This window comes from Sinocyclocheilus rhinocerous, unplaced genomic scaffold (assembly GCF_001515625.1).
Source record: "Sinocyclocheilus rhinocerous isolate Xijiao unplaced genomic scaffold, SAMN03320098_v1.1 scaffold1243, whole genome shotgun sequence".
Taxonomy (NCBI): Eukaryota; Metazoa; Chordata; class Actinopteri; order Cypriniformes; family Cyprinidae; genus Sinocyclocheilus; species Sinocyclocheilus rhinocerous.
Genome location: NW_015626033.1, coordinates 535,733 through 547,474, shown reverse-complemented (window position 1 = coordinate 547,474; position 11,742 = coordinate 535,733). Strand labels below are relative to the sequence as shown.

General features: G+C 36.8%; 1 protein-coding gene across 1 annotated transcript in view; it reads right to left on the bottom strand.

The window, feature by feature from the left end:
• Positions 1-11,742, bottom strand: part of LOC107707984 (synaptotagmin-14-like) — a 47,017-nt gene that overhangs the window by 33,707 nt on the left and 1,568 nt on the right. Inside the window, exon 2 of the mRNA XM_016512118.1 lies at positions 10,810-10,927. Coding sequence (XP_016367604.1) covers positions 10,810-10,927 — 118 coding nt within the window. The remainder of the gene's footprint in view (positions 1-10,809; positions 10,928-11,742) is intronic.

The window sequence follows — 11,742 nt, the reverse complement described above, 5'->3', positions numbered from 1 at the left end:
GGTTAGTTTGGGCTAGTTTTGAGTAGCAATTGGGAGGGTTTTGTTTTGTGAAACCTGGCAACCCTGTCCATCAAGCAGGTAACGTTATTATTGCTAACATAGCGGACTTATAAAACAATATATTGGCATCATCTGTATTAAAGAGAAAATAATCACTTCATCCGATGTTTAAGTGAATAAATTAGCCTTGGAGTTTCACAACTATTGGTTTTGTTCTCTCTCACCGGACTCGTGTGTGTGTGTGTAGCAGAGGTGGGACCAAGTCATTGTTTTGCAAGTCATTACATTTTTAACCCATCATTTTGATCGGATTTAAGTTATATTTAAGATTAACTTTAACCATGTTGCACCATAACTTTAAACTCAGATTTAAACCTCAATTATGGATTAACTTTAAACGTTACCCTTAAATGCATACCTCGGGTCTTTAGCGACCCGGTACATCATCTCTGTTCTTTTGTCGTAAGTTATGCTATTACTCCAGTAATTTATACTAGCCTATATATCCAGCTCTCCCTGAACGCAGTCTCTGGCTTATTGCCAGTCATGCGCAAGCACGCTGCAGGGACGCGTCTATAACGACTTTGATCTGATCATAAAGTCTTTCCGAGTCACAGGGCTCAAGTCCAAGTCAAGTCTCGAGTCATTGCTGTCAAAGTCTAAATCGAGGGGTCCTGTCACCCCGACTCCCCCGGGATTTCCGCCTATGCATCTCTGCACTGCCAAGTGCTTTATTCAACTCAATGTTCAACTGCAAATAGGTTGTTTTGCTTTTGTCTACTTGTCTTTCAAACCACATTCAGTGGAAGGGTTTAGTTTAGTTATTTAAAAAAATAATCAATTCAACTCAAGTATATTTGTATAGTGTTTTCACAAAAGATATTGTTTTAAAGCAACTTTACAGAAACGGCAAGTTTCAATGTTACACTTAAGTAATATCTTGTTATTTGTGCATTAAATCTGCTTAGTGTTGAAAAAGGGAGACTTTGATTCTGGTTGAGAGTTGGTGTGAATCAAATACCTTTGGCCTTTAGCCTGTGGGGTGTTGTAATGTCAGCTTGACCTGCAGAGGTTGTTTGCCAGAAGGTGAGTAAAGGTCATTCTGGAGGAGAGAGATGGAAGCAGCCAAGGATGTCAGTTTATGCATTCTTAATGTGTGCTGTCAACCTGTAACCCGATCGAAACCCCAGACATCTGTGATGTGGAGTCTAATCATGGTAGAATTACATCTAAGACTAAATTTCACAATGTGGATCTTTCCATGGTAATGAAGCTTGATCACTGCTATTATCACAGCACTGTAAATTGGTAGCATCTCGATTACTGCTCACTGGAAGCTCTCAGATCAGAGAGTCCCAACGATCTGCATCACCTACAGTATGTTTAAAAAAAAAAGTAAACACTGCCAGTTTAATTTTGAACATTCCCACAGGGTGCTTTGGGTCTATCATAACCCCCTAAAATGCTGTAATTGTCCATCGCACAGCTGTGTGTGAAATGACCAACAGCTGAATATTCAAACAAAAAGATAATACTACAAATAAAATAATTAAAAACGTGTACATAAGAATGACGAAAATAATTCTGACAAATAGCTTTGACACAAAACTAGCCTGCAGAGAGAGAGATTTCTCCACAAGAGCTACTGACATGGTCTTTTGTCACACAGCCAGTGTGGTGTACAAAGCAGATTAAAATCGCATTAAGATCTAACAGCTCTGCTAAATATGCAATAACTTCCATCTTGTTGAACTGAAGTTGAACTCACAAAATTTGAGATATCCTGTTGCAATCCCTCCATCTGCAGTTTAGTTTCAGCCCATTGTTTTGGGACCGTCTAATGCACATTGCACATAATATGGCACAGATATCTGAACACTGATTTATTCCTTTTCAATGGATATTCTGACCACTAAGGTTTAAATTATAACTTTAAGATTTATCTACCCAGTAATGTTAAGTAAAAAATTACACTTTTTTTTTTTACTTATAAGTTAAAGAGCCTTTCCCCATCTAATTGGGCAGTTCACAGTCAAAATAAACTGCAAAGTGGACCAGATAGTCAGAATCTCTGAGGCCTGTGATTTATCTCCAAAGATTCTGCTCTGGAGGTCAGTTCTGATTCAGTCCCGAGGGAAACTGTTTGATTGATGCCAAGTCTGTAAATAAAGTAAAGTAAACTAAGCCAAGGTAAGGTTGCAGGGCTAAACCCTAAGTACTTTTGTCCTCTCTCTCTTTCATCCATCTCACCTTCTCAGACAGGGCTGTTTTGTATTTATAGAGACCCGTCCCAGTTTATACAGGTATTTCCCTCCATTTAGTCTTCAAACCCTAGAATGTGGAAAAAACAAAGAGAGAAAGAGGGGGAAAGAAGTGCCCTTGGATCTGAAAGGCATGTCAAACTTTGCAAAGCACAATGTATCCACCAAAGGAAATTGACAGCAGTAAACAGAACAATGTTCTTTTAATACAAAAAGTGTAACTCCTTCAGTATTCTCTACTAAAAAAATTTTCCCTATCATAAATTTTACATTTGTCCCAAAGATCACAGGTGGGTGCAGCTTATCAGCTCAGTAGGAGATTTAAGTATAGTAACTGTGAGAACTATAAATACTGACATGACCTCCAAACTAATTCATAACTATAGTGAGACCAAGGTAGAGATTCAAATATATCCTTTGCCAACAACTTTATCTATATCTATCTATCTATCTATATCTAGAATCCTTCCTGTCTGGGCTTAATAGCTCCAGATTTTGTGTGTGTTCTAGTTTCACCATCTCTCACTCTCTATAAAAAAAAACATCTTATCCTCACAGACTGACAGATTTACACACAAATCCGCTTTGGCAAAAACAACAGTACACAGAAGCAGCTCACCAGAGGGGATGTAATGAAAATGCCACTGATGACCAGAACAACCTGTCATTTTCCAATATCCCATGGTGGGTTTGCTGACTGACTACTGAAGCGCATTTGAAATTATCTCTTTTTCTTAGAGTCTTTTAAATGTGGTTGTGGATTATTTCTTGGTCAGGCTGAGGATCATTTGTATGAATTATGCTTTGTTATTAAGTGATTAATGACAAAATTTTCATTTTGGGGTGGAGTATCCCTTTAAGGATTAGTGTGTACAATATATGGGAATATATATTTTTTCAAATGTAGCTACAGCTATAAAAATTTCCCCTATTTATATTAGATTTAGCTTAATTTTAATTAATTTTTAACACTAAGAATGTCCAACAGCAGATGAAATTTGATTTAACTTTAGCAAAAAGGGTGGGGGGGACCTGTATATTTTATATTATGAATTCTGACAAGAGTTCTGCAATCAATGCTAGAATAACGCAACACTGGAGCAATTGCTGAAATGTGATGCCATAAATGCCAATTGAATAGATAAAATCACGACCACCAGAATGACTGAATAATAAGAATAGAAACATGGAACAAGATGGCAAACTATGCACTTTTAAAAACTTAATTAGGTGACAAATGACAATCATTTGTCTTGGAGAGTGTAAAGAGCATGAACCAGAGAACAGTCTGGACAAACTAAATGCCATAGAACCTCACACTCAAAAATGCCACTCGATAAGATGTGCAAAACATATTTTTAAAAAGGCAGAGGTTGTATTTATTTTAAATTTGTGCGCTGCACCAAAAATACACCCATGAAGCAAAGCATGTTACATACTAAATTAAAAATAAATTCACCTCTGTCATTAATACCAAACCCTCAATTTTCACAACTAACAAATGAGGGTGATTATCACATGTAAGTGTGTGTGTGTGTGCATGTGTGTGCGTGTGCATGTGTGTTAGTAAAGGTAAAAGTCTATTAATTCTGGGAACGTGATGCTGAGTACAATTCTAGCAGTCCAATTAACACATTACAGTATTTTTAGGGTTTACACTTTACAGTGTATTGCATGTGTGGTGAACAAGCTGGAGCCCTTATTATCAATGGTTTAAGAAAATAATAATCTCCGACATACAGTTTAAAGGAAGAAAATAATTTATAGAAACTGTTTAAAATGCAGTTAAAGATCCATTTTAGGCCATTTACATGCTATTAATCATCTTAAAATCTGGCAAAACTTCGTAAAATAACTAAACGCGTGTACATTGGAACAACAAGGACTGAGGGTTGGGTAGCGTAATTTAATATGAACCAACTCCATCAGCCAACAGTTTAAACTTCTGCCAACTTCATTAAAGAATCATTAGAGCTTGATTCATAGGAACAATTAGCACCCTTCCAGACCACACTCTCCGGTGTGATCACAGCTTTCAAAATAATATATTAGAGACTGTCCTAAACGCATATGGGTCATCTGTGCTTTTGTCTGGCACTGTTAGAATTTTAATTTCATCTGAAGCAAAATGTGATTGTAAAGAGAAAAATGACTCAATATCATCGGCTGAGAAATTCACTAATTTAGCTGATGCTTTTATCCAAAGTAACTTTCACTTTAAGTGTCTTGATCTACTATGTTGGTCCAGAAGTGCTAATATACAGTCTAACACCACTGGGACTTTCCACTGTTTATATCACTCTGCTTGTCTGTTTTTGTGTCCATTAGTAGTGGGGATTTTCAGTGACTCTTTCTGCATGTCTTTATGAGAGAGTCAACGAATCAATAACTCAACAATCAATTGGTTCAAAAACACTGATTAATTCAGGAACGAAACAAGTACTGCAACTGACTTTATAAGTGAGTTATTGAATCACTGAATCAACCGATTTGTCATTTGCCAGCAGCCATATCACCCTGTAGCCCAAGACTGGTTACCCACACTGGTGGTGGATGAGGAGATACCCCCTGACAATGTAAAGCACTTTGAGTGCCTAGAAAAGCACTATTTAAATGTAATGAATTATTATTATTATTATTATTATTGTTTAAACACACTGATTCAAGAACAAAGCAAGCGTCTCTCTGTGAATGAGTCAATGAATCATTCAATCAACTGTTCGTTCAAATCTACTGATTTATTCAGGAGCGCCACTACTGTGTGATGCTCAGTGACATGCAACGATTCTTTCTGTTTTGGCTTCGTTTGAAAATATTTTCATTGGTGGAGTAAAAATAAAATTGTCAATATTATAAAAAAAACTAATAATAAATAAAATAATCTTAACCTCATAAACTAAAACACAGAAGTTAGGCTACTTGATATTAACTTATAGTTGAAATATTGTATAAAAGCAATGTTGGTCTGAATATCAAAACCATGTTTCTTTGCACAATCTTTCTATTTCAGTTTTGTAGTGTTGGGTTGAGAGTTCCAGTATCGGTTACATGTAGCTGTCTTGACTAACTGTGACCCAGACTGATAGCCAGACAGAGAAGAGACAACTTTGCCCTAGAGAGTCTCACTATTTCTCTCTCTCTCCTGCACACATTACCAGTCTGACACACAACGCCGCAATTAACAGTTTGGCCCTCTAAGGAAGATCCCATTCACTACAGTCTACATTTCTCTCCCTTTCTTTCTTACTCACGCACTCTCTCTCGTTCTTATTCTCTAGGGAGAGAGAGAAGCAATTTAAATCAAGACACGCAAAAGCTAATGGCCATTTGCAAACAAGTCTTAAAATCTGCACTAGATCTGAAATCCCAAACCAATTAGACAGAAGATTCTGATTGCTGGCATATGCCTCTCTCCACAAACTCCTCCAGGCTGCTTACGGTCCTGTGGAGAGTTTTAAATCAGATGTCAGAACAGCTAATTTAAATAACACTGATTAAATTCCATTTGTTCTAACGGATCATTTATTGATTAGATGCAATTTAATCTTGTAATCTGTGAGAGGCGTTAACTCTGCTAATCTGGAAATAACCAGCAGAAGAGAGAAAAAAGCTCATTTAAATGTCTTGTTTGCTTTCTTCTTCACAAGCGCACAAGTAGACCAACAATACACAGCAATTATGGCCCTGCACCTCCACTCTCTGGAGTCCTCCGCTGCCGTTGGGAGAGGGAAAGGGGCTCTGTGGGTGTGTTTTGGTGACTGGACCCTGCTGGGACTTCATCTACTTCACGCTCTGCATTCAGACTTTGCATTGGATCAGGTTAATGATCTGTCTGCGCTGATCTGAGTCATGAAAACAGACTTTGCAGAAGTCAGACTCTTGAGAACTGCGCCACAGCTGATTTCATGCACAAGATGCCCCTAAAGACTTACTAAGACCGCTGTGTGGGTTTGTATGTAAATGTAAGTCTAGAGGCAAAGTACAGGCAAGTCTTAGCAGTTTTTCAATTTGCATTTCTTTTTGTTTTAATCAAACAGTGTGGCAAAAAGTGAAACATTTGATGCGAAATGAAAAATGCTAATCATAATGAGTACTGCTAGTTCAGAAATACAGAGTGTGATATTCTCTTTGAGATAAACCACAGTTGGCCAAGAAGTGAAATCAACATCCGACGGGCAGCAGGAAAGAACCATAGAGAGAGAGAGAAATGAAAGATATTATACAGCCTGTTTGGAATTACAGATTTATTCTGCATCATACCCATACCTGTCAACATTGGGGGGGGAGATTTTTTCCTTATTTCTTTTAATTGGCTAAATCAAATATACAGATGAAAACATTTTGTATTCTGTAATATTTTTTCCTAATTGTCAATTTTATGATTTGTTTATATCCTACATTTTTTTTTTACATTTTTATCACAGAATAAGTCAGAAAATATAATGTTTAGTTTCTATAGGCTACTGTAATAAATGCTATGTCAAGTCTTCTCCTCCCATTTCGCTTGATTCCCACATCTGCTACCTGCACAGATATCAACAGCGCAACTGGGGTTTAGGTTGCCAGGTTGCGGGCACAAATGAGTTGAAATTTTTATGATGTATCGATTGTGTGAGTAGGATACTTTTCACACAAGATCTGGCAACTGGACAACCTTGGGATAATATATTGATGTGATCATTCATTTAACGAGGTTTGGGCAACGCAAATTACGGGAGTTTCACGGGAGAAATAACAAAACAGGAGGGGTGCAGGAGATGGGTGTGAAATACGGGAGACTCCCGGGAAAAATGGGAGTGTTGACAGGTATGATCATTCAAATGTGCCCTCTCAAAACTTGAGCCAAGTTCATTTTAAATGCAACGTCCATTAAAATATTTGTACCTTTGGTAATTGGCAATCAAGCTGAAAGTTTACTGTAGACAAAAAAGAAAAAAAATTATACACAAGAAAAATAATTACATAAAAAGTTTTTTAAAGAAGTTAATATATTTATTCAGCAAGGATGCATTAAACGAATCAAAAGTGACGGCAAAGAAATGTATAATTTTACACCAAAAAAAAACCAATAATAAAAATTCTATTAAAAATGCTGTTCTTTTGAACTTTCTATTTATTAAAGAATCCAGAAAATAATGTATCATGTTTTCCACCAAAATATTGAGCAGCACAACTGATTTGTGTCTTCTTAATAATAATAATAAGAAATGTTTTATGAGAACCAAACCAGTATATCAGAATGATTTCCCAAGGTGTGTGATACCAAATACTGGAGTAATGGCTGCTGAAAATTCAGCTTTGTCATCAGAAGAATAAATGACATTTTAAAATATATTCATTAAAATATATTAATATTAGGAAATATGCACATTATTTCCCAAACTTTCAGTAGAGTATTATGAAAAAGAAAAAAGTAAAGAAAAAGAGATGAGACTATTCATGTCTTAATTTGACCCATCCAATCAATTCACATCTTCCACAGATAATTTTGCTTTAAAATGAAAATTGTCATCATATTCCCCTTCACGTCACTCAAAACTCTTATGACTATTTTTAAATGTGGAACACAAAGGCTGTTATTATTAAAATGTCAAAGGAGCAAAACGGAAAACAGCTGAATATTTCACATTATTTCTTTACTGATTCTATGCTAGTTTCTAAATCTTAAACCAGAGTTTGACCAACCAGTGCATCATTTCTATGTATATTTTGACAAGAACATTTAGAAACAGGTGAAACAGCAAATTAGAAGATCCTTCTAGAAAAAAAGACAGACAGCAGATCTAAAAACGCACATATTTTAATAATTATATGTAACGGTTTTGTGTTGATGCAGTCACTCTGGTGTTATTTAATGTGATTAGCAATAGAGCTCAAGGAGCTGAGGGTATGTTGCCTCCAGAGCTCTGAAATAATATCACTTGTAAACAGATCTGCCAGATTTTGACAAGCTAATTTTCTCATTTACAGGTAAAAGGAGGCAACACACTAATGGTGAGTCAAAAGACTGATTAGACTATTCACTGGTGAACAGTAAGTCTTATCCACCTATATATTAAATAAAAGCATCTTTAACACAACTCACTGCACCTGAATCATTGCGTGCAAGAATCATTTGAGGGTTTTAAAGGTCGTCCATTACAGACATCCATCAGAGTTTGAAATTCACCTGTCAGCACTGATGATAAAGTGCCTTCTTTTAGATATGGCTGAATTACTTCCCTGTAATCATTCCAAATTCGTCCTTCATGTGCAACAAAAGGCTGCAAGTGACGTGTGAAATTAATGCACCATGTTTTCAAAATCCATCACGCTGGCCATCAAGTTCTCTTCCTTACAGCATTTATCTACAAAAGTAAACAACTCACAAAACACTTATTCAGCAAACAGAACCTCACAACCACACACACCTGAACACCAGATGTTTGCCATATAAAAAGTAAAAATGCTGAGTTTTTCATTCAAGAGGTTCATGGGAATCAAACAGAAAAGAACAAAAGCAGGAGCTCTTTCAGGGGCAACACACTTCATTGAAGTGATAACAGTTAAACAAGCACTCAACAGCCTCTTTTTTCATCCTATTCTTCCTTATCAGCAATCCACGTCCTGCTTGATGTGCAGCTCTTTTGTTATGCCAACATGATTTTGGGTTTTATTCTCTGCAGAACAGCAGTGAAATGCTGTAAATATTTGATGTAGACTCACTGTGCCAACAGCTGAGAGAGGAGCAGAGAGGAGATAAAGTATCTGATTGTCCTGAGGCAGAATCGGTCTGTTTGGATGTCAATGTATCAATATGGTTAACTGACCTGCGGTGCAATGCAAAATAACCAGCGCCAATCGTAAGCATTACAGGTTTTCTGGGATCTCTACATGACACATCTGCATTTCTATTAAATATTAAGATTTACACAGAATCTGAGTAGACTACAAATTGATTTTCCCCTTTTCACTTTCACATTCTTACAGATTTCTGGCAAAAGAAATGAACACTGGATTCTGCAGTGTAGTTAGCTTAGGGGCTTATTTATTATTTATTACAAGCATTAATATCTGTAAGGTCAAGAGATGACATTATGCATCTGACATCATACAATAATGAAGACAAAAGCATAGTTCAGTTGCTGTCACTAGCGAATTTCAGATTTTAAATTTTTTGCTGTCAAATTAACTTTTCCTTTAGGGGGAATGATGCAAAATAGATTCTCAAAAGGAGCACTGATAAAAGCTGTACACTCTCAGCTGTACAACAACAAAAAGTCACAAAAAAAAAAAAGAGAAAGTCAAAAAATTTAATGCAATTTCTGTGTGATAATGATAAAACAAATGCACTGATTTTCACTGTTTTTTCTGGGTTAAGTGGGAGAGATCATCAGCATAAATTTAATAGTGATTTTATATTGATAGCAAGTGTGTTTGCTGCAATTTAGATACTAAAATAACACATTTAGAGCTATTTAATTCGATGAAAACGTACACAAAAATGACATATTTGACATATTTCTCCCACGTCACCCGATGGTCCATTTTGCTAGCGAAATCAGTTAATGTTAAAAATATTTAATTTGTATTTTTTTGCCTTCCTACTGATCGTAAGTTAATGTGCATGCAGTTTAAAATGTAATTTCTCAAAAATCTCAACCAGCACATTTCAAACGAGCTGAAAACACTGCACATTCAGTAAGAACTCTCTTCTCATGTGGAGGCTGTGTGTGTGTGTGGGTGTGTTGGTGCTGGCTTGCAGTCATGGTCAATAAAAAGAAGAAAAAAATCAAGCCTTTTAAACACAATCATAATCCAGTCACACAGTGAGAACTAACATACAAAATAACATATTGATAAACTTGAGCAAACTGATATACACACCACCTACATACAATATAAACTGCATACATTCAAAAACAATTCAAATTTTTATCTTCTCGATGTGAAGCCAGTTCAAAAACAGATATTGCAAACAGTTAACGCAATGAAACGAACAAATAACACGCGAACAGACATCAGTGGCTTAAGAGCAAAGATTAGAGAGCAACGCAATCCTTAAACAAGCAAATCTCCGCTAACGTTAAATAGACCTCGCGCAACCTGTATGAGTGTCTCAAAATAATACACAAAGACTGAACACTGGCTTTTAAAAGAGCCTCGATTTCTATACTATCCCCGAGTTACATCACAGACGGCGGCACACTCCCAAACGGAGAAGTGAAACCACCGGATTTCCACAATGAAGCGACATGCACCTGCTGACAGCGCCGGTTCTCTCGCACTGTAGTGGAAGAAACCATCAAATAGTCAGCGAAAGTAAAGGAACACGCCAGTTGATTGAGGGAGTCGGCAGCGCGGGAGCTGTTCTTTCAGCACCACAATCACTTCAATCCACACTACAACACACAAACTTTACCACCAACGTCCCTTTAACACAGAAACACTCTATGCCACAGCCAGTGGGGAAATAGTCACATTTAACCACTTCACGTACAGCTAAGCGAGGGGCTTTGGAAAGAGAAGTGAGTTTGAGAGAGCAGGAGAGCGGTATTGGCCTACTTACCATCTATCGCCATGATGTTCTGGTCTGGACTGAACCATGGCGCGCGCTTAAGACGGGGTGGGCTCGACCGCTCCAGTGCGCGGGGGAGGAGAGGGGGATGCGCATCAGATGGTACATTCTGGAATGATAGAAAAGTCTACGCTGGGTTCCTGCTGCGCCTCTTAGCAGGATCCTGATTAACTGTTTTCAAATAATAATGCTTAAGGGTGGGATGAATTACAAGACAGCAGTCGAAAACCAAAACTGACGTGTTTTCCCGCAAATTAACAAGCCAATTAAGTGAATAATTTCGATCAATCGAATTTTGTGTGTCAAAGCATGCCAGTGATTACGTTATATAGCCTAAATGAGTACATGGTGGAATATTATACAAGGCACAGCTAGAGATTTAAAAGAAAACATACACACTTGAAGCTCAGTTTACAACATTTCTTTACAGTTCTGTTAATTAGAGGTTAGTTGGTTTGTTGAATTTAAAGTAATAGCTTACACAAAAATGAAAATTTGCTTAAAATGTACTCACCCTCAGGTCATCCATGTAGATGAGTTTTTTTTTCCATTAGAACAGATATGGAAAAATTTAGCATTACATCACTTGCTCACTAATGGAGTTTCAAGTGAACGCTCAAATTACATTATTTGGGTAACACTTTACAATAATTAACTAACACTTTAATACATTAACTAATGGAAACTTATTGTAAAATGTTACAATTATTTGTTATTAAATCATATACGTTCACAAAAACACTTAAATTCAACAGAAAAGCAAGCAGATGCATGATTTGGCATGGCAGCCAATACAAATAATTAATAACCGTTTCCTTACCTAAATCCTGCGTTTGGACCAGGCTCGGTTGCAGAATCACATCACTTTGTGCTTCTGAAATTAGGCTATTATCTTTTTCTATATAGTGTCGTAGTTAGCTATCT